Genomic DNA, 23,501 nt, shown 5'->3' with positions numbered 1-23,501 from the left:
TAGAGTATTGTTGATTATGACATCGTTTAGCCATGAGCGGCCGGCAGATAATGTTGCTGGAAATAATAAAATAAGAAAATGTAATAGAACCCAAGAATAGGACCGAGATACTTTTAAAAAATAACATGACGTTTTTCCTGTCATAAAAAGAAAATCCAAAGTATCCGTTTGACATGAAAAGTAAACGACCCCTCATTTTGAATTACTTTTGATTTATTCATATGTAAATGAAAATTTTGTGATTATAAAAAGCAATTATTGTGTTTTAGAAACTTTTAAACAACATTTCTATCTACCAGGTATTAAACAATGGCCATAATAAAGTTTCATGAGAGTAGTGGGTATATTAGTATGTAAACAAATAATAATGATTATTAAATTGTATTCATACTAGAGTATTTGTTTGAAAATTTTAAATTAGGTACCGAAAGGAATCCAAAAATCTGTGATTTTTCAAAAGTTTTTTATTTTCCGAATAAATAGGACATCTTCAGAATAAGAATTAAAAACTAATAATGTTATGCATGACTATATTCCCAAACCGGGTTGTCAGACGTATACTTGCGTAGTTCATCGTGTGATGAACTAAGTACCCGAGTTTCACCACTTTTTGTGTGATAATTAGATTATCGTATTAATTATTATATGTATATCCATAGAAGTAATTTTGTGAATAGATACTGTTTTTACGGCCGCCAGACCTGGGTTGGGTTGAGGACTGGGGTCTACCTATGCGTAGAAAAAAAAACAGTTTATATAAAAAAAAACGAAGGTTTGGCGGCCGCTGGTTCTTAGGACCCTGTGGTGCCAACTAATATATGCAGTTGTTTAAAGGGAACCTCACGTGGTTGCGCAATCAATATTTTGCCGGCTACCGAATCCCAAATACCTGATTTCCAGCTGATGGTGGGGTTCTAATGAAATATCTACTACTTTCAGACTTTCTCTTATATACTATGCTCATTGTTATAAATGTAATTATTTGCAGTTTACAGGTAGAATTATACTGGCAAATAAATTGATTGATATCTGTTGGAATATATTAATACCTACAGACCTGGCCATCGTAGACGTGATTTATAATATTTTAATAAAAATGAACAAAGTGTTTTTGTCTACTGCTAAGGTTTTTGGCGAATGTGCAGCTCTTGTAAGTTTCCAAAATGTGATGTAATATTTTATATTATTTGTTGTAAAACCTGTGGTCAATCCCTATTATCCCTGTGTTTCAGCATCCTAGTCGAGTCATCTTAGCTGCGCCACCCGCCACGACGACTGTATCAAATGCTAAATTCAGCAGCAAGAAAGAAGCTACATTTGATCTCTCGGTGAATCGCTTGTTTTCACATTATTGTTTTTCTGTATTTTATAATATCGGCTTTGACGAATTTGGCTATGGTTGGCCAAAGCAATAACTCTGACCATGACCTGAGCTTATGCGCAAATGTCTAATTGCAATAAAGCTTTTTAGATGAATTGCTTCAATGTGGCCTTTTTAGACCCCCTGATATTTTCTTTTTTCCTTTCAACAAAATAAGTTCAGCGTGTTTTGCAGCCCTTCAAACTCCACAAGCTGGATAAAGGCCCGCCATCGACAAGTAAACTTACAGCAGACGACGCATTGCATTATTATGAGAAAATGGCATATATACGTCGAATGGAGGCTGCCGCTTCAAATTTATACAAGGCTAGGAAAATCGCAGGATTTTGTCATTTATATACAGGTAGGTACAAGGTAGTTTTAAATATATTTTATCCAAAGCTACGCCATTTCTGATCTCGGTAATTTTTAGCCTTTGTTTTCATGTTCATATCACGGGAGTCAAAAAGGCCACATTGAAGCAATTCACGTAGGTAAAAGTATTTATTTATGGAATTTACTTTTGTATGCGCAAATGTCAAATTTTAGATGCATTGATATGATCTGGCGTTTTTAAACCCCCTGAGTTCCGGTTAACCCTTGTTGTGTAAACTTAGATAATATGTTACTCTGGATATTAAACAGTGACCTTGTCACTTCACCAGGGTAAGTAAGGTCAAATTTTGACTTCACAACCCACAAGATAGAAAAGACAAGTGGTGAATCAGACCACAAATGGGATAATTATGTACGACAGGAAATCGATTAGCTGCAAATTTGTTACAGTTTGAATTGGGAATAATTCTGGATTTACCATTGTGAACTTTTCTCTGTCAGGTCAAGAGGCAGTGGGTACTGGAATTTACGCAGCGATGCGTAAACAGGATTCGGTGATTACGTCTTATCGTTGTCACGCTTGGGTATACCTCATGGGAGATACCGTGTTGTCTGTATTGGCTGAACTGGCAGGCCGGGCGCCAGGAAATGTTCGGGGCAAAGGGGGCTCCATGCATATGTACACACGAAACTTCTACGGTGGCAACGGTATCGTTGGAGCGCAGGTATGATAATTTCATATTTTTTTCACAATCACCTTCTACGCTGGACTGAGAGTCAAACAAAAAACAATGTGCGCCTGTCTGCGCACCTTAATATATCCTGCCTACCTAACCGCTTCCGTTAGATCATCATCATCACATACAGGTTCATATTCACCAATTCTTGGGATAATGACAGTTGTCTTCACCAGCATTTATAAAAGTAAAAGTAAGGATAATGTTTATTTAAAATGTTATCTCACTATTATGGTGTCCAGGCGCCACTAGGTGCGGGGGCAGCGTTTGCGCACAAATATCTCGGTGATGGTGGAGTCAACTTCGCGTTGTATGGAGACGGTGCCGCGAACCAGGGCCAGATCCACGAGGTGTTCAACATAGCCTTCCTGTGGAAACTGCCCATTTGTTTCATGTGCGAGAATAATAAATACGGTTACTATACTTTTATAAGCTGTTAAGTATTTCATTGCATTCTTCCTTAGATAAGCATGTTATTACACGTAAACTTGCATAGACACAATAACATCTGATAAAATTGAGTGTAAGGAAGTTGATCTTGAATCTATGCAATTAAACATGAACAGCCTATAATGTTTCACTGCCAGCCACAGACTCACCGACTTCCCCTCAATCAAGCGGAGTTAATATGGAGCTTTCATCATCACCCTGCAGCTCCATTGCGGGTTCATGGAGAGCTGCTTGGGCTAGTAGTCAACACATCCGGAAGTAATAAAAGTTTCTTTCTTTCATTCTTTCTTTCACATTTGTGACAGTTTCATAAAAAAAAAACCTGCACACATCTACTCCCACACACATACCCGTATACCTGCACAGGTAGACCACTCCAGTAGACCGTAGCGTGTATAACCGGCATTACACTCGAATGCTCCTTGAGCCACTTCTGTGTTTTCTCAGTCACATCTTTCCTTCTACAGGAATGGGAACAAGTATGAATAGATCTTCAGCTAGTACAGAATACTATAAACGTGGTGACTATATTCCTGGAATCTGGGTCAATGGTATGGATCTCCTCACCTGCAGGGAAGCAGCACGCTTCATCATTGACTACTGTACCAGTGGCAAAGGTATTTTATGTAGACCGGTATTTATTCAGTCCGCTTCAATTTGATTGGTTGTAGAAATCGTTTAGTCACTTCTCATAATGCTTCTTGATCGCAGAAGGTCTTGTGTTTCTTTTTCACATATAGATCGTTTTGTGAAAATTTTAATTTTCACTATTTTTTATCAAAAATCCTGTTAAAGGGACTTTTGAATTTTTTTGAGTCGAAGCCACTTTTGCCTTCAGGACCGATTGTATGCGAGATGGAGACGTATCGCTACTTCGGTCACTCGATGTCTGACCCTGGCACATCGTACCGCACTCGTGAAGAAGTACAGAAAGTCCGTCAGACCAGAGACCCGATAAACACTTTCAAGGAAAAGATCTTAAACGCAAAATTGGTAACTGCTGATGAACTTAAGGTATAATAAATATATAATATGCGTTACGTAATAGAGTAGCTTAAAAGGAATATTTTACGCTAAATAATTGTTTAACCACAATATTGCTATTTGATATTTGTTTGTGTTGCGCACTTGATTTTATATGCGCAAATGTCTTCTGAATTGCTTTGATGTGGCCTTTTTAACCCCCCTATACTTCGTTAAATAGCTGCATTCCGTTGACAGCTGCATTTTTTGTGCTAATATAGCTTCATCAATAGGTACATCTATTAATGAAATGCTAAATATAGCATTAAATATAATGTAGTGGGTAAAGCTACTTAGTCAAATGGGTCTTTTGCTATAAAACAATTTTTCTGTTAAAATGGATTAGCGTTCGAATAAAATCTTGAATCTTTATTTTGTAGAATGTGTTATATAGGTACGTATATTTCTTTTGCAGAAGATAGACACTAAAGCGAAGAAAGACGTAGATGCAGCTACGAAGGAGGCGCTTGCTGCACCGGTAATCGGCGTGGAAGAACTCGCAGCCGATATATATTACCACAATATACACCAAGAAATCCGCGGCCTCATTCCTAACACACCACTGAAACATTTAGAAATAACTCCCCGAAAAAAATAATTACTTATTTAATATGCCATAACACTGGAACTGATTCTGGTAGACTGAATTCTTTATTAGCACTACTTACTTTCGTTACTTTCGTTTAAAATCCACTAAAATAGTGCCGTTCTTGATTTATGATGGTGCCACAAAAAGAGAACCATCAAAATAAAATTAAACTTGTGTGAATTCGGCACCACTGTCGTTGGATACGGTTCTTTTTATTTTTAGTACGTAAAGTTTTAATTAGCATGTTATAAATATGATTATCAGAAAAATATTAATTACCCATGTGTAATTAGGATTATAAAATATATGGCATTTTACAGTGGGTGTAACGTTGATAGTTAAAAATATGAATGTTCTAAATTCAAATTTAAAATTAAATAAATTTTGTGTTTTGTTGAACAAAAAGTTGGAAGTGTTCTGATTTTTTGGATGAAAAGTATATTTTAATTTTTACTAAAAAGGGCTTACATTAAACAAGTTAAAGAGAAGGCGAATGTCGAGATTTATAAAGAAGGTCAGAGGGAATGTACTCTTAGTAAAGAAGTCAAAGAATTCGACTTTTATAGACAAGAATGGAAAATGCGTGCACCGACAAGACCGTGGCTCTATGATTACCAGCAAAGAAAATGTATGTATTTAGTACGTTTATTTACCAGACCGAATCCGTTTGAGACAGTAGGTAGGTGCTACAAATATTTTTTTTAAGTTTTAGATTTGTAAGGATGTTTTTTGTTGTGGAAAAAGGTATCATATAAAGGACATTTAGATGAATAATATTTTAATTATGAATGTTTTTTTTTACTTAGACATAATTTAGATAGGTACATAACTTAGTTTTTGAAAGTAAAGTATATTATAACTATCATAGTTATTATTCTTAACAGTTCTTCAGTATTTCGCGCGCTTAACGCTTTTTTTAGGTTTTATATTATAATGCATAATAATCATTTTAAAAATACAGTTTATAAAATGCCGTTATAAATAATGACGGTATATTCAGATTCGGTATAATATAAGTTTAATTTATACAGTTTACTTTTCCAAGAGTTACAAAATAGAGAGGACAAGGGACAAGTTAAAAAAAATAATTAACCGATAGTAAGGTCAGGTAATGTGTGAGTCGTGGCAGTGCGGAGTATTTTACTGTATTATTTCCTAAAATCTGTGTGGTATCAGGTTCTTTTCACTTTTTCAATTAATACATTTTTACCCCACCTATCATGTGAGACTAACAGAAAGTTCCGTGACTACTTATTAAGAAAGTTCTCTGACTTCCCCAGTGAGGGTCTATCCAGGCCACATTTCCTAAAAAAATATAGGTGGCGCTGTAAATTTTTGTCACTGCTCGGGTATATAATTATTCAAAAATGTAATGGCGGCGGCGTACATAAAATAATTGAGGACTTTCCTGGCCACAAGTTCCTTAAAAAAAAATGATGGCGCTTCACAATGTTCAAGGATTTCGGATGTATGCTTTTATTATCATTGTTTTTGGGTATAAATGATAACCCGGAAATTATGACAGTCTTAGAATGTCTGGAAAGTCTTTCATTGGGATATAGTGTCGTGAGCTTATGGCATGATAAGTTGTTCAGTTTTTTTTGTGTTTCATGATAATTTTCACCTATTAATCAAGCCAACTTCTAAAGTTTTTGTTCATAAACATCATAATATGTCGTAATGTTTACAAAGATTATGTTTATCTATATTATTCCTTGATATTTTTTAATTAAATCGAGACTTTTCGTTGTTATTTTACAATCGATAAATAGTGATTTCACAGCATATCGATATGTGGTGGACGCTGTCACCGATTTACCTTTACCCTATGTTTGACCTTTTTTTTTTTTTTTTTGTTTTCGTTTTCCCCGAAGGGTAAGGCAAAGGGAACTATGCCCATACAGCCATGTCTTACGTATTTTTTTCTTGATGATTGATGAAATGATGAAAGATGATGATGATGAAACCTAAGCCCCCACCCTCGGAGTAGACTCCTACTCCGAACCCCAAACGAATTAACTCAAAAGTCCGCATAAACTTTCGAGTTATGAAGCGGCTTCCTGACACGAAGCGAAAATAGGCAGATACACTTTGTTTATTGAATACTCCTATATAATAACACTCGCGAATGTCTTCCGACTAACTTAATGCGATCATTAACCACAAAACACCACTTCGTATTAATTATTTAGATTATTCAATGAAGAAAGCAACTGTCCCGTTCCCGTTTCCCGCCAAAAAGCCCTATGTTTGACCTTCTTCGTCCTACCGTGACTTTGACAGCTGTCAATGTCGCACAGTTAGCGATGGGTCGTTATCGGTTTTTGAGATAACGTAACGTAAGCGTTATGTGATTTCCAATAACTAGTTTCTTAACTAGTGATTTTTATAACTAGTTATTTTCACAACGTTCTGAAGCAAACGTGATAGGCGCGTTTTAGGCGCGTTTTACATTACTCGTTTTACTCCTTTACGTTGTCAAAGCTATGTGTAAGGTGGTCAATGTAAAACGTCGTTTTCATCTTGTCATTACGAATATTGTAAAACCAGTGATTTTGCGTGAGTAGTGAAAGTAGCCAAACATCGACGCTATGCCTTAAACATAAGAGTGAATTCGATTTAACTTTATGGCGTTGTGATTAAAAGAGTTATTGAAGGAAGACTGATGCCTATTTCGATCGTTTAAATGGCGTTATGAATATCACTAGTTTTTGTTGTAGTGGAAAACGAGTGATCACTGTTCGAGCTCGTAACTGCATATATAACGAGTTATGGTTAATAACGCCCATCGCTACGCACAGTCGGCCTGTACCATCGTGTTATTTCCCAAAGGAAACTGGGACGGCTCGTTTTTTATAAAATTATCTATAAATTACTTTAAATAGTGATCCCAATCAAGGATCACTAAACGAACCTGGGATTCATAGAAGAAATTATAACCAAAATGAGTAAGATTATCCCGTCAGCTGCCAAGCTTTTAACGGCAAACACGATCACGGTAAGTTTGATGATTTTATGCTATTTCTTATATGAATATAAGTCTTCAATTAATAATTTAATAGTGAAACGATCGTGTATCGTAAATTACGGTGTGTAATCAGTGATTTTGTTGTAGAAAGGGGCCGCCCCAGTTGTTACGGCTAAAGCGAAATACAGCACCAAAAATGAAGCTACATTTGAAATCAAGGTAAGGTACTACTGCCGCTTTCTTTAGTTTTGGGTAGGGGATGCTCAGAAAACAGTAAGTTTAAAAGGCTGTATGGCTCTTTGAAGAATTTTTTGTGTGATGTATATGGAAAATAGATAATCATTAGTGAATTATGTAACCTAACCTTCAAGGGTATAGCAATGTTGACGTTATCTTATAATCGACAATGTAAACAACATTTTACAATGGTGTGTTTATTCTATGTAACATGAATTTAGTAGAACAATGCTGTGAGATTGATATGTCTTTGTTCTACTTGAAGCTCTCATTATAATGGTCTGACAGATTTTACACAAAAAAATTCTTAAATAACTAAAAAAAAAATACCTGTTGGCTGGTTGGCTTTGTAGTAGACAACATGTCATAAGTAAAACTATTAAATCAAATAGGCACCTTGATGGTTCCCCTCTTGATGACTGTTGTGTAGGTGATTTCTAAGGGATTTAAACACCGACTCTGTTTACCACGTTAAGAATTGTGTGGAGTATCAAGAGTCGCAATAAGTAAAGTTCCCTGCCTTCGCCGGCGGGAAATAGACATATGTATGTATGCATTATCACATAAAATAATTATAATGATGAATTAACCATAATAATAAGTTAGGTAATTCCATAATCTTTTCATGAAGCCATACAAACTCCACAAACTGGACAAGGGTCCAGCAACCACAGCCAAGTTAACTGCCGAGGATGCTTTGAGGATGTACGAGAACCTGGCGATGGTACGACGAATTGAAGTGGCTGCCGGTAACCTGTACAAAGAGAAGATCATTCGTGGTTTCTGTCACTTGTATTCAGGTAAGATGTTATACTATGTTATGTTAGTTGGGTCTATTTTCTGGATTTACTTTGCTTAAAGGCTGGCTAGAAGTGAACAATTGGGACCCTTAGGAACATGGGTGACACTTAAACATTGGTGAAACCCATTTTTTAGTTAGGGACTCCTTGAACTTTGCTAAGGATTCTCTTTTAAGGGATTATTGGTGACAACAGGCATTAGACTGTGACTGACATATATTTTTTAATTTTTGCTAGGCTTTGGACATCCTGGGTGATCATGCCTGCCTCTGGGTTCTAAGTTTAAAATAAAACAGACTAGAGTCGAAAGAGTAAAGTAGATTAAACAGTAGAGTAGAGAATGGACTCTAGTGTAACTGTTGGCTATGTTAGCCAGTAGTTACACTGCACTCTGGCTGCTTCAAAGTTCTATTGTGAATAGATGTTTGTTGAGTGGTAAGTTACTATGAAGAGCTCAAGTTGCAGTTTTATAATGCTGGCATAATCACCCAGGGTGTTCGAAGCCTTGTTAAAAATTTAGAAAAAAGTAGTTGTGGTCTGACTCATCATCATCAGCCCATTAACGTCCCCACTGCTGGGGCACGGGCCTCCCCTATGGATGGATAGGGAGATCGGGCCTTAAACCATCACGCGGGCCCAGTGCGGATTGATGGTTATTAACGACTGCTAATGCAGCCGGGACCAACGGCTTAACGTGCCTTCCGAAGCACGGAGGAGCTCGAGATGAAAACTTTTTTTTTTTGTGGTCACCCATCCTATGACCGGCCTTTGCGAAAGTTGCTTTACTTCAACAATCGCAGACCGAGCGCGTTAACCGCTGCGCCACCGAGCTCCTGGTCTGACTACTCTATGGTTTTTTTATTTGGAATGAAAAGTTCCTAAACGCCATTTCCAAACCGATCTGAATCATACTGCTACTTCTCAATGCTGCGCCATTTCCTGCCCACTTACAGCAGCAAGTGTTTACGTTTTGTGAGCGATAATTCGCACTCTCGCTCCTTTGATTTAAAAAAAAAATGTGGCAGCAGTGCCAAGATGACGGCGGTGTTTACGTCCAAACACACACAGACACACACACACCCACATATATTTTGTTTTGTTTTTTATGCCCAGCAGTGGGCGTCGTACGGCTGATGATGATGATGATGATGAAAAATATATCTTCTTTTAATTTACATTCTTTGTATGCTCATACTTACTCAACATTGTCGCCATAGATTTGTAATATTGACTGCTTGATTACCTGTAGGATGTAAGGGTCGTTTTACATCTGGTAGCTCATGAGCCCATGTAAGCATGCAATCTATTCAGCAAACAAAATGCGATCGCGTGCGTAAGCATGGTATATCTCGCTCTAGCAAATGCCGGTTCGGAGTAACAGAAAAGGAAGGATAGAAGTATAGGAAAGTGTGGTGAGGTGCTGACAGATATGGTTTGACCCTAAGGGATCTCTTCTAATGTTTCGCTTTAATACATACATAAAGATAAACTCATTATTTCCCACCGGGGTAAACAGAGACTATGGAATTCCATTTGCTTTGATCCTGACACGCTTCTCTTGCTACCTCCACGTTCATCAATCGTTCGATACACGCACGCCGGTTCAAAGTAGATCGTACTAAACCTTTTTTAAGGACATCTCCAATTTGGTCAATGAACATCCTTCTAGGTCTTCCTCTGCCAGCTCTACCATTAACCTTTGCTTTATATACAGCTTTCGTAATCCTATTATCCTTCACCTCACCGTAAGTCAAAGTCAAAACTCAGTGTTACCCTGCATTTACTTTATTCTCCAGGACAAGACGCGATCGCCGTCGGTATGCGGGAGGCGATGCGCGACGTCGACTCGGTGATCACGGCGTATCGCTGCCACGGCTGGACGTACCTCATGGGCGCCAGCGTGCTGGGCGTGCTGGCTGAGCTGACGGGGCGCCGCAGCGGCGTGTCGCGCGGCAAAGGCGGCTCCATGCATCTCTACGAGCGGAACTTCTACGGCGGCAACGGCATCGTTGGGGCGCAGGTCGGTTCACACCCAACTAGTTGGCCAGCTAGTTCCGCCCATGACCAACAGATGGCGCGCACAGTATTCAATGCAGTCCTAGAACGCGCTAAAGAAGTTTGCTCAAATATAGAATAAGGAATAATATTACGTATAGTATGTCAACTCTCTCAGTGGCTGACCAAAGTTTAACTCACCCCCCCCTCGGTTTTACAGACACACATGCGTAAAAGTCCTGCGACGTAAAATGTAAAAATTTGCGATTAAAATTGTACCTATGTTACCTACTGAATAAATATATTTTTAAATTTGAATGTCCTAACAAAACCAGAGGTCACAAAGTGATTTTTGTGATATGTCCCCACCGGAATTTCCAACCGCGCAACCACTGGACTACTTATTTTTGTAGAAAGATAGTGATGTAAGTTGATTTTGGTGGATTTTTATAGCTTAATATTTGTGTACCAGGTGCCTTTAGGCGCGGGCGTTGCGTTTGCGCATAAGTACCTCGGCGACGGCGGCGTCAACTTCGCGTTGTACGGCGACGGCGCCGCGAACCAGGGGCAGCTGTACGAGGCGTACAACATAGCCAAACTCTGGGACTTGCCCTGCGTGTTTGTCTGCGAGAACAACGGATATGGTCAGTATCTATACTTTTCTTATACCATGGTTAATATTGTAAATAATAATAATAATAATAAAACACTTTATTGCACACAAATTCACAAAACATTTACAGGATAAACTTATTCCAAGGTGGGCAAAGGCGGCCTTATCGCTAAGAGCGATCTCTTCCAGACAACCGTACACTTGTACAGCTGCTGTATTATATTACCGTGTTCTGTATATCTTTTTTTTATTCGACTTTATGAGTTTGGATTCATGTTTATCATTCGTAGAATATCATAGAATATCATTTGTTGGCCACATCATGATATAGTTTGTAACTAAATGCATGATTACTTCATGATATGGCCAAACATCATGATATGGTGTCGATTATATTTAAAACTAGATTGATATTATAATTGATGATTCAATGTAATTGTACAATTTTTACATATTGAATAGGTACATAATTTTGAACCTAAGAAATTAATCGACTATTCGCATTTTTATTATACCACATAGCATGGACACCGCCTACATTAACGATATGGCCAAACGTTGATTGCTATATCATTAAACATTGACGTTTCAAAGATATGGTCAACTTAAGTTGGCCATTTCATGAAATATGACCATTTATTATTGTTATTACTATTGGAATATGAACAAACCTGATCGATGAACACTGCATAATTGAAACGCAACGCGTTTCGTTCTACGTGCGACCGGCACGCCCCTAGTGACTAAATATTGTACTATCTATCCGTCACTGTCAGCTGATGCTTTTTCTTTTGTTCAGTTGTTCTTGCGCATATATTCGTATTGTAACCGAAAACGTTACTCTCCAAATAAATCTACATATTAACTTTAATACTTAGTTTCATTAGGTTATGGGCCCAGCACGCTTCCACTGCTACTACTACTGCTACTTTTACTATGTGTGTGTTACCTTATAATGTCTATGTACAGGTATGGGCACGAGCGTGGATCGGTCCTCCGCCAGCACGGAATACTACAGCCGCGGTGACTACATCCCCGGCATCTGGGTCGACGGAATGGACGTCGTAGCTGCAAGGGAAGCCACCAGGTTCTGCATCGATTACTGCACCAGTGGGAAAGGTGAACTATGTCTAACATAAACATAACATAAACAGCCTATATACGTCCCACTGCTGGGCACAGGCCGCCCCTCAATCAACCGGAGGGGGTATGGAGCATACTCCACGACGCTGCTCCACTGCGTGTTGGTGGAGCTGTTTTTACGGCTAATAGCCGAGACCAACGGCTAACTATGTCTAAGATAATATAAGATAAATATATACTTTTTTGGCGGCGAGGGTGTGCTGCCGCCAAAGGATGTTTTCGGGGTACCGAACTGAGCATAGTACCCCGCTAGCCACAAGTTGGTAGTGTGACTAGGGATCGACGATCCAACAGTGTTGTGTTGGAAGTTGTATATATGCGTCTTGCTGTGTAAACTTCGATATCGCGTTTCACGACTGCTTGAAGACTACATTATTGAATGTGGCGCCATCTGTTGCATGAGAGCGGAACTAGGTGGCCAACTAGTTGGGTCCGCCACACTTTATTGAGCATAAACAACAAGAGGTACAGAACATAGGAAAAATATAAAAAAATGCCACAACAGACTGCCTTATATTGTTCATGCAGCAATTTCTTCCAGGAAAAATTCAGCTCATCAGTATTCATCAATATCCATTCGCTCGTTCCGTTTTTTTTTTCATTCTTCTTTCTTTTGATATATCTGTATAGGTTTAAAAAAAATGTTACGGAAACTGTTTCTGGATTGGGAAGAATTCGTGAGTTATAAAAATATGTACTAAGTCTTAGTTATAGCTTACCCACTTTTTTATATACTTTTTTTCTACACTATTGCATGCACTGTTTTCTTATAATTAGTTTTAGCTTTTAAGTTTTATTTTAGTACTGAGGAAATGAGTCTTGTAAGACCATATATGGAGACTTATTTTTTAAAGAAACACTATTTAATTTCTTGTAAATATTCCTATAAATAATAAAAATAACATTTAAGTACAATAGACTTATGAATAGTGACTTTTAATTGGAATTATAACAGTTAAAAGAATTTAAAAAAATTTATCTAAAAATAACAATAACCAGCAGCCAGCTTACCAGCTTATTATAAAAAGAATACCTCTTCCAAGTCTCTTTTAAGTTTTGAATTGTAAAATATTATGATGTGTTAGTGTAAGTGACTGTTAGTAAACCAAAATTAAATGAATAAATAAATTCCAGGCCCCCTTGTAATGGAGATGGAGACATACCGGTACTCGGGGCACTCGATGTCGGACCCCGGCACCTCGTACCGCACGCGCGACGAGATCCAGGAGGTGCGCCAGACCCGCGACCCCATCACCTCCTTCAAGGACAAGATCCTCAGCCACGAGCTCGTCACACCTGAGCAACTCAAGGTACACATACATAACATAAACAGCCTATATACGTCCCACTGCTGGGCACAGGCCTCCCCTCAATCAACCGGAGGGGGTATGGAGCATACTCCACCACGCTGCTCCAATGCGGTTTGGTGGAGGTGTTTTTACGGCTAATAGCCGGGACCAACGGCTTAACGTGCCCTCCGAAGCACGGAATCATCTTACTTTTTTGGACAATCAGGTGATTCAAGCCTGAAAAGTCCTTACCAAACAAAGGACAGTCTCACAAAGTGATTTCGACAATGTCCCCATCGGGAATTGAACCCGGACCTCCGGATCGTGAGCCTAACGCTCTAACCACTAGACCACGGAGGCTGTTACACATACATACAGACTATATACTTTCCACTGCTGGGCAACCCCCCTCCCCCCTCATTCAATCGCAAGAAGTATACTCCACCACGCTGCTCCACTGCGGGTCACTCAAGGGGTAACTCGAGGTACATAACCCCCAAACCCATAACACTAATATTATAAATAAAAGTAACTGTCTCTTTGTTACGCTTTCGCGCCAAAACGCTTTCGTACTAAAGAAACAAAGAAAGAGGGAGAGAGAGACAGAGATAGAGATAGATAGAGAGAGAAAGAGAGAGAGAAATAAAGAAAATATTTATACAAAAAAAATATTCATAATTACACATTGTTTAGTGGTAGTAATTAACAATTGTAATATAAATAATGCCGAAACGGCTACAGCTTGGCAAATGCATCTGGCTACAGTTAGGCTATGGCGCTGATTTTCAGCAGTCGTTGCTAAACCGATTTTGATGAAATAGTACAAAAATGTAATTAAATTATTTAAATTTTTCCTTCTTATCTATTCGAAGGAGGTGGACAGCAAAGTGCGCAAAGAGGTGGACGAGGCCACCAAGCAGGCTAAGACAGATCCTGAGATCGGCATGGAGGAGCTCGCGGGCGATATCTACTACAACAACCTTCACGACGAGATCCGCGGCATCCTCCCTGACCAACCGTTGAAACACGTTGAGGTCTCGCCGCGTTCGTAGACCTCCTTGTAAGACCTTCAATCAACACACGACTAGATAACGCAATCAATCAATAATACTTTATTGTTAAACGATATATACAAAGGACATAAACATACGATGTGTGCTTATTTTTATAAGCACAATAGGCGGCCATTTCTGCCAGGCAACCTTTTAGTACGGTATCACGGATTCGAAACCACTTAACTCGACTTTGTGAGTTTGAATTCGCGTGGATCATGGATAATTGATAATTTTGTATCATGTGGTGTCCAGGATTTGTGTCCGGTTTAAGGCAATAGACTTGTCCCTATTACATGGGACTCGAATATAGTTGGCGGAGAGTGGGTGTATACTATACACTGCTTTCCTCTGGAAAGTATTATACAATATAATATAACAAGGGAACGGTGCCACATTTGTGCGATGTTTTCGTTCGTGAGCCGTTATCTAGTTGTTATTGTTGAGCGAAGGTTTTTAGTTAATACGACCTTAGTTTATAATCTGATTCGCCTGTTGTACTAGCAACGCTATTTGATTAACTAGAATCGTTAAAATATCATAACAGTTATATGCAGGGTATTAGTGACATCGTAACGAAAACTTTGAGGGATGATTCAGACCATGATTCAAGTGGATTTTTCCGTTGCAAAAGTTTGGAACTGAAAAAAAAAACACTAAAATTTTCATTTTTCTGACAGGGAATTCCGCGTAATATAAACTCAGAATCATGGTCGGAATCATCCCCTTCGGTATTCGTTACGATGTCACTAACAACCATACGTACTTGTATGGCAACCTGTACGTAATTGTATGTGGTGTAAGTGACATCGTAACAAATACTGAGAGGGATGATTCAGTTCATTATTCTGTTAATATCAAGTTTAATTTTCCATCGCAATAGAGTTCATGATTGAACTTCTGTCCCTATTGAATGATCGGTGTTGCCAGTGTTGATATTATGAAATTTTAGTAGATTTCTAACCGTGACGCGGACTATAACGAAAGGTCGTTTAGATATAATTATGCCTAAACAGAAGTCGTTTCCCTAATATGTTTAAATCGAATAATACGACAGTAATTTCATTTTAATTATAAATCGGTTTAATTTTATTAGCAATTTTGTATTGACAGTTGTTGCAGGGGTCGATTTAGACATATTAGGGTTTTATAGAGATTCATTTGTAGATAAAATGTTTTGGGAATACGTATTCCGAAACGTTGTCGCAAGTGTTAGGTACCTATCACTAGTATGTTGTTTTATTAAGCAATCACTGTGGATCATAAAGATTTTTCTATTCTAATTTGAGAATATTTTGTGATTTTTAGGTGTAAGCTAAAAGTGATACTGCCAACGCGAAATTTTGTATCCATGTTGTTATTTATAGTCATCATCATGCCCTGCACATGTATATTATTTATTTTTAAGAATATATCATTTATTAAAAAGATGGCCGATTTTATTTACTCATATAAAGTACTGCCACATGGCAGAGTTGGGCGTAATCGATTACTTTTGTAATCAGATTAGTAATCTGATTTAATGTAATCATAATTACATCAATCGTGATTACTTTGTATCTTTGACTACTATCAATCTTAATTACATGTAATATTTAATCATGATTACAGTAGTTATTAATCAATGATTACGTGATTTATTAAATATTAAAAATATATTGATAAATATTATTTATTTGCCAATTAAGTAATAATTTTAGTAAAATTCTTACCTATAGCGTGACAGTCTAAAACAATATAGTTGGATATAAACAAAATTTATGTTTATATCCAACTATATGTACCTTTGCCACAGTGCAAAGGTACATATAGTTGGATATAAACATAAATTTCATCATTAATAATTAAATTAAAATTATTAACAATAATAATAATAGTAAAAACACTTTATTGAACACAATATATTTAATTAATTATTTTATTATTATTTTTTTTATTTTTGCGTCTTTCTTTAATTATAATAATCAATGCTAAAGTATGATCTGTGTTTTTGTTCAATTAACATGATTAAGAAAATATGGGATATCAAATAATTATGTTCTTTAATTTGAAACCTAAGTAAAATTATGTAATCAATTAATCTAAATTACAATTTAGATTTATTAATCTGTAATCAATGTCAAGATTAAACTCTTGATTTAATTTCTTATTTTGTAATTATGATTACAGATTATTACGTTTGTAATCTGTAATCATGATTGCAGATTACAAAAAGTAGTCGTAATCAACAATCAATAATCTAAGTAATTACTTTTTGCCCAACACTGCCACATGGTATACATTAAGTATTTACTTACCTCCAATCTTCACTACATAGTATAAAACAAAGTCACTTTTTCTGTCCCTATATCCCTATGTACGCTTAAATCTTTAAAACTGCGCAACGGATTTTGATGCGATTTTTTTAATAGATAGAGTGATTCAAGAGGAAGGTTTATATGTATAATAACATCCATTAAATAGTGGAGGAATACTGTTATTTTTGAGGTTTTTAATGTGATGTCGTAAATAATTTCATGTTTTCCTCAGTTTTGCACCAGAGTGAAGCAAGCGGGTCGCTAGTAAAATTATAAAACGGTCTGATGTAGATAATTAATATTTGCATAACGATGTAGTTAGTTACTAAAAATGTTAAAAAAAGATTTATTTTAGTTGAAATTTGGTAAGAGAAAACCTTTTTAATTTTTGTTTGATTAAAAGATAAAACGTATTACTTTTACTTTTATTTGGCAGGTTGAATAAAATATAACATTGATTTGTTTGATTTTTCAAGCTTCTCGGGAACAACACTATTCTTGGTGATTAATAGTGTATTATATGTCATGCACGGACGCACCGAGCTAGGTCTTCAGTGCATTACATGTAATGCATGGACAGTTAAAGTGTTAAATAGAGAGAGAGAGATCTACAAATCTTTTTATGATGTCACTGTGGTCTGTGGTACACCGGTTTGCTTCTCAAACGGGGAACACTGGTTTAGGCCCCGGTACCGAAGTTAGACCAATGACTAATAATATGTATACACTTTGACACCATGTCACATTAACTTTTCTGACAAATTATACCATAAGTCTCATTAAATATCAAATATGATAGTGCGACAGGGTTCTAAAGTGGGTACATGATGTTACTCATGACTGAACATTCGATATCAGTCATCCGATATATCTAAGCAATAAACTAGTATGATATAAATGGACACGGGGTTTCAATATCAAATAAAACTTATATCATTTGTTTAACAATTTATTACTACAACACTAACCACCGCTATGTCTAAGTATAAATATAAATTACATTTAAATTATGCGAAGATAATCATTAACACAACAGACACATTTTTTACACCTAATGAAGGATTTTCCAGGTTTTCCAGGCTGTCAAGATTTAACGAGATAAATATCTATTTTCTCATTCCAAATGCAAATTCTCAGCAGATGGAATTCTATAGTCTCTGCTTACCCCGGTGGGAAATAGGCGTTAGTTTATGTATGTATGTGTGTGTTTCTCATTCCGCGTACATAATGTTATGGCAGAGGCTTAGGCTTAAAATAATTGTTGCTTGATATTCGGATAGAATTATATTGCTTCTCTTTATGTTGATTAGAATAATAATGCGTGGAAGATGTGTTGTGCCTCAGTGTAATAACAAGGGTCATCAATTATACCTAAGAAAAAAATAAAAGCTGCATTTGTCTGTTATCCATGAAATTAGATCTATTTTTTTGGAGAACGTAGCCTGGAATGACCCTTATTAAGCTAAATAGTTAATGAATATGATTTATTTTCAAACAAATATGTACAAAATTAACTAACAGCCTCTGTGGTCTAGGCTCACGATATCTGGAGGTCCGGGTTCGATTCCCGATGGGGACATTGTCGAAATCACTTATGAGACTGTCCTTTGTTTGGTAAGGACTTTTCAGGCTTGAATCACCTGATTGTCCGAAAAGTAAGATGATTCCGTACTTCGGAGGGCACGTTAAGCCGTTGGTTCTGGCTATTAGCCGTAAAAACACCTCCACCAACCCGCATTGGAGCAGCGTGGTGGAGTATGCTCCATACCCCCTCCGGTTGATTGAGGGGAGGCCTGTGCCCAGCAGTGGGATGTATATAGGCTGTTTATGTATGTATAAGTAAATAAGTATACCTATCCTAGGCGCGGTATCCGTGCCGCGCGGGCTATCCCAACGTACCGGACTATAAAATATCATTATCTCGCGATGACAGAAGTGGTCCTGCAAAATCTTATACCTGCATAGATGAGAGCAGTACGTTCAGTCATGAGCAATATAATGTACCCACTTTAGGACTCTGTCGCACTAACATAATATATTTGACATTTAATGAGACTTACAGTTCAATTTATCAAAAAAGTTAATGTGACATGGTACCAAAGTACATATTAATGCTCGTGACCGTTCATGTGTGCGCGTTCGTTTCGGTTAAGGTGGGTACTGACTGGTGTTACGAGGCGTAACGTAATGTGTTACACAGCGAGCGTTCGTGCTGTCAGTACAGGGAAATAAGGCGCTGGTAGCGAGCATCTACACTGATTTTAAGCACATGTCTAACACTAAGTCGTCTTTTTGTACTCTTTTATCGGCGTGGGTTGAAAATCAGTGTTGCCGATCGATAGGCCACTATCGATTAATAATCGATAGTCTATCGATAGCATGGCGATAGCAAAACTATCGATAGTTCGGCAACACTAGTGTTGCCCTCTGGGTAAATTTTCACTGAACCCTGGCCTTTATGTTTTCCAACTAAATATTAATGTGTGTATATTTTAATGTTGTAAATGTATGTGTGTCGTAGGTTTTACCTAAATAAACTTTTTTATTATTTTTTTTTTCATATGACGAAACATATCATGCTCGCTCCGGTCAGTACCCACCTTTACAAAACACACCGATGCGACGCCGTTACCGCACCGTCAGGACAAGGCTTTAGTTTTGTCAAAATATGAATGATTACTGATTAACTTCGCACCTATTTACATTTAATGTACATACATTTACAGATTTCATATCGTTTTATGTTACATTTGAGCATGTTAGCAGCACAATTACACAACCTACGTCTAGAAATGCTTTGTTATTCAAACTAAAGGGGAGCTTAAGTTAGTAACAAAAGTACAATTTGCCAGATAAATATGTATGTTACATAATTGTTATAGTTCAGCAATTCGGTGGCATATGTACCACTTCGTTTACTGGGGTTGATGTCCTGTGGCTAGGCCACACCCCGGACACTCTATAGAGTCTTGAGTGCGACCAACACACAGACAACGCGCTGTCTCCTTACTTACTTTAGTGTCTTAGAGAGGTATTACATCTATTACCAACCGACGAAGATTAAGACAATAGCGTGTAAAATAAACGCGCCCCCTGTTACTACCGCTCGCCTTAAGTTTTTTGTTGTTCACTGATATTAAAATCTAATCTAGCTTACAAGATCCCACTGCTGGGAAAAGGCCTCCCCTTCCTCTTTCCATTTTTCGCGGTCCTGTGCGTACGTATTTCACTGATATTATCTTACAATATCCTTTATTTTTATACTTAGTTTAATCTTCTTTTGTAAAATAATTAAATATGTAAACAGCGCAAAGTGTTTTTATTTGAAGGCCGGCTATAGACTTTATTATTATTACGTTGTGATTGTTATTTGTAGAGTTGTATGCTGATTGATACCGTCGGCACTAATTGTCTATGGTGTGGTCGTGGTTTTACCACGGTATTCCGTGTCAGCATACGACTCTACAAATAACGATCGCAGTGCTGTAATAATAAGGTAGATCGACCTCCGTGGTCCAGTGGTTGAGCGTTGGGCTCACGATCCGGAGGTCCCGGGTTCGATTCCCGGTGGGGGCATATCACAAAAAATACTTTGTGGTCCCTAGTTTGGTTAGGACATTACTGGCTGATCACCAGATTGTCCGAAAGTAAGACGATCTGTGCTTCGGAAGGCACGTTAAGCCGTTGGTCCCGGTTACTACATACTGATGTAAATAAGTAGTCCTTACCATGAGGCATGTCAGGGGCCTTTGGCGGCTCAATAGTGACCCTGACACCAGGGGATGAGGTTGGTACTCCACCTCACAACCCACACGATAGAAGAAGATAAGGTAGATTTTTGTTTTATTCCTAAACCATGATTGACGAATGTTGGATAGATGTAATATCTCTCTTACTGCCATTTAAGACTAAAGTAGACCCAAAGGGGGTAAGTACGGCGCCCGATACGAATTGGTGCGGGGCGGAGAGTTACCGTCCTATACGGTCACGAGCATTAATATGTATACACTTTGGTACCATGGCACATTAACTTTTTTGACAAATTGAACTGTAAGTCTCACCAAATGTCAAATATGTTAGTGCGACAGAGTCCTAAAGTGGATACATTATATTGCTCATGACTGTACATAGTATTATTCTTTATTCTACGTCTAATATCAATTTAAGACTTACTTAATTATAAAGACTAGGCTTCTATAGTGGATCCTACGTTTATTATTACAAAAATATTTAACATTAACTGTTTTGACCATAATTTCAAGCACCATACGAGCGTTTTCGCACTACATCCGATTCTTGCTTGATCGAAGTCCGAGAATGGACATAAATAGTAGACTCACACGGATAGTAGACAATTACTTACGAGATATTCGATGTATGTAGTAAAGCATAAGCTATTATACAAAAATAGTTCGACGGGCACTCCGGCTCCGTCATTTGACGGACTCGGATCATATGCGAATCGGAATACTACGAAAACGCCATAACATATATGAGCAATATAATGTACCCACTTTAGGACCCTGTCGCACTAACATATTTGACATTTAGTGAGACTTCCAGTTCAGTTTGTCAAAAAAGTTAATGTCACATGGTACCAAAGTGTATACATATTAATGCTCGTGACCGTACATTTAAACGACAAGGCACTGTTCAAAAAGCCAGTTAAGTTACTTGTGTTAGATAGACAGAATCAATCGGCGTAATATCGACTGATACATCACTATGCTAATGAACGTCACATCACTGGCTTCTGTACTTTGACAGATCTATCTGACTCTTAGCGCGCAATGAGGCTATTGATAGAGATTATTTTTATTGAACTATAATCACTAATTGTACTGAACTAGACATTCTGTTTGACATCACGACGACATTCACATTTTATTACAAATGAATACGAAACAACGAAAAAATATTATTATAATTCTTACGACATGATTGATTATAAAAATACTTTATAGACATTTAAAGTAAGTACTTAGTTCAAAACAAGCCTAATTCAAGTGTACTTAAGCCATAACTTATGATGGCTAATTACGCCACTCAGCTAAGCTAAGTTATAGCTAAGCTAAGTGATAATTAAGCTAGGTTATAGCTAAGCTAAGTGATAGCTAAGCTAAGTGATAGCTAAGCTAAGTGATAGCTAAGCTAAGTTATAGCTAAGCTAAGTTATAGCTAAGCTAAATTATAGCTAAGCTAAGTTATAGCTAAGCTAAGTTATAGCTAAGCTAAGTTATAGCTAATCCATCATAGCGTTAGGCGGCAGCTGTATCAGCCGGCGGCGGTGGCACGTCCGGATCCCCACGGTCCTCGTCTTCCTCCATCACGCCGCACTGCAGTTCGTAAAGCCTCGCATATATTCCTTTCAGTTTGATCAACTCTTTATGTGTACCGCTCTCCTTAATGACCCCGCCGTCCAGGACACATATTCTGTCTGCGTTCTGTATGGTGGCGAGCCTGTGGGCGATGATCAGACACGTGCGGCCCTCGCTCGCCCGGTCTAACGCTTCTTGAACTACCTGTGAACGAAGATCACACAATTGGGTAATTTCCTAGAGGGATTAAAATGGCCACATCGAAGCAATTCATCTAAGAAAGCAATACCTATTGCTATTTGTTTGCATTGCGCATTTATTTTTATATGCGCAAATGTCAAATTGCAATATTGCTTTCTTAGATGAATTGCTTCGATGTGGCCATTTTAACCCCCTAGGTCAAAGATAAATTATGAAATCTAAAGGAGACAAAAAGCCTGTGCCCTACATAAATAATTTAGAAGTCCTTCGAGTAGCTCGATGAGGGCAACATAGAAAAAAGGCGGATTTAAAGAATCACTGAAATTATTTTATGCCATACTTACAATAATTTACACTATTTCGTATTGGACTGAGTTTTATTACCAACTAGCGATAGAATATCAAAAAATATATACTTACAGGGTGTTAGTGACATCGTAACGAATACTATTATCATTATTCTTAGTTAATATCAAGTGGAATCTTCCATCGCAAATGTATAGAATTGAAAAACTAAAATAAAACATGAATTTTGCGGCGGAAACCTCAAAGTTTTCGTTACGATGTCACTAACATCCTGTATAGGTAGTATTGCTTTAGCTTAAAAATAAAATATGTGCCCAGCACTATCTGCTGACTGATTTAAGCCTGATTTGTTGGACTAAAAGCTGGGTACAAAATACTAGTTATGTCTCCTAGAATCGGCAGTATTTTATGTGAAAAGATTTCATACCTTTTCACTATGAGTGTCGAGCGCGCTGGTCGCTTCATCCAGTAGCAGTACTCGAGGGTTCCTGACCAACGCTCGAGCGATGGCTATCCGTTGTTTCTGTCCGCCCGACAGTTGGGATGCGCGGGCGCCTATACGCGTCTCGTAACCCTAAAACAGAAATATAACCTCAAGTTGTAGACTGGACGGATTTACTTTCGCCATAGGGGTTTCTGTTTACCATTTTGGTGTGGAACCCTAAACCCTTCTCTTCACAGGTTGGAAGGTCAGACAGCCAGTTGCTTATGTACAACAACGGACCTGTCAAATCTTCAGGTTATGTGAGCGGACCCTGTGAGAAACGGGATAAACCCTAAAAACATA

The 23,501-nt window shown here is 37.7% G+C and overlaps 3 protein-coding genes across 3 annotated transcripts in view; 2 read left to right on the top strand and 1 right to left on the bottom strand.

The window, feature by feature from the left end:
• Nucleotides 1-1,624: 1,624 nt before the first annotated feature.
• On the top strand, nt 1,625-4,504 carry LOC126375772 (probable pyruvate dehydrogenase E1 component subunit alpha, mitochondrial). The gene is made up of 6 exons (XM_050022861.1): nt 1,625-1,724; nt 2,198-2,421; nt 2,676-2,847; nt 3,351-3,500; nt 3,722-3,897; nt 4,322-4,504. Exons 1-6 carry the CDS (start codon nt 1,640-1,642, stop codon nt 4,502-4,504), a joined length of 990 nt encoding a protein of 329 aa, XP_049878818.1. The 5' UTR covers nt 1,625-1,639.
• A 2,760-nt stretch (nt 4,505-7,264) lies between these two features.
• Nucleotides 7,265-16,022, top strand: LOC126375521 (probable pyruvate dehydrogenase E1 component subunit alpha, mitochondrial). Its single transcript, XM_050022496.1, has 8 exons — nt 7,265-7,493; nt 7,611-7,682; nt 8,332-8,500; nt 10,297-10,520; nt 10,968-11,139; nt 12,078-12,227; nt 13,386-13,561; nt 14,413-16,022. Exons 1-8 carry the CDS (start codon nt 7,440-7,442, stop codon nt 14,590-14,592), a joined length of 1,197 nt encoding a protein of 398 aa, XP_049878453.1. The 5' UTR covers nt 7,265-7,439; the 3' UTR covers nt 14,593-16,022.
• A 6,125-nt stretch (nt 16,023-22,147) lies between these two features.
• The window catches only part of LOC126375619 (multidrug resistance protein homolog 49-like), a 44,222-nt gene continuing 42,868 nt past the window's right edge, over nt 22,148-23,501 (bottom strand). The window contains exons 24-25 of the mRNA XM_050022600.1: nt 23,142-23,288; nt 22,148-22,411 (exon numbers count right to left, since the gene is read on the bottom strand). Coding sequence (XP_049878557.1) covers nt 22,148-22,411; nt 23,142-23,288 — 411 coding nt within the window. The remainder of the gene's footprint in view (nt 22,412-23,141; nt 23,289-23,501) is intronic.

The sequence above is a fragment of the Pectinophora gossypiella genome, chromosome 19, assembly GCF_024362695.1.
Source record: "Pectinophora gossypiella chromosome 19, ilPecGoss1.1, whole genome shotgun sequence".
In the NCBI taxonomy this organism is placed as follows: domain Eukaryota; kingdom Metazoa; phylum Arthropoda; class Insecta; order Lepidoptera; family Gelechiidae; genus Pectinophora; species Pectinophora gossypiella.
Note: the sequence above shows the minus strand (reverse complement) of the source record. Positions and strands in the feature narration are given on the sequence as shown.

What these genes read in the sequence shown, in the direction of transcription:
- LOC126375772 (XM_050022861.1), top strand. Translation starts at nt 1,640, where the DNA reads ATGGCATATATACGTCGAATGGAGGCTGCCGCTTCAAATTTATACAAG. An exon ending in ACGGTATCGTTGGAGCGCAG is followed by an intron (nt 2,422 to 2,675) that starts GTATGATAATTT and finishes TATGGTGTCCAG; the next exon opens with GCGCCACTAGGTGCGGGGGC. An exon ending in TAACTGCTGATGAACTTAAG is followed by an intron (nt 3,898 to 4,321) that starts GTATAATAAATA and finishes TTTCTTTTGCAG; the next exon opens with AAGATAGACACTAAAGCGAA.
- LOC126375521 (XM_050022496.1), top strand. Translation starts at nt 7,440, where the DNA reads ATGAGTAAGATTATCCCGTCAGCTGCCAAGCTTTTAACGGCAAACACG. An exon ending in AAGCTACATTTGAAATCAAG is followed by an intron (nt 7,683 to 8,331) that starts GTAAGGTACTAC and finishes CTTTTCATGAAG; the next exon opens with CCATACAAACTCCACAAACT. An exon ending in ACGGCATCGTTGGGGCGCAG is followed by an intron (nt 10,521 to 10,967) that starts GTCGGTTCACAC and finishes TTTGTGTACCAG; the next exon opens with GTGCCTTTAGGCGCGGGCGT.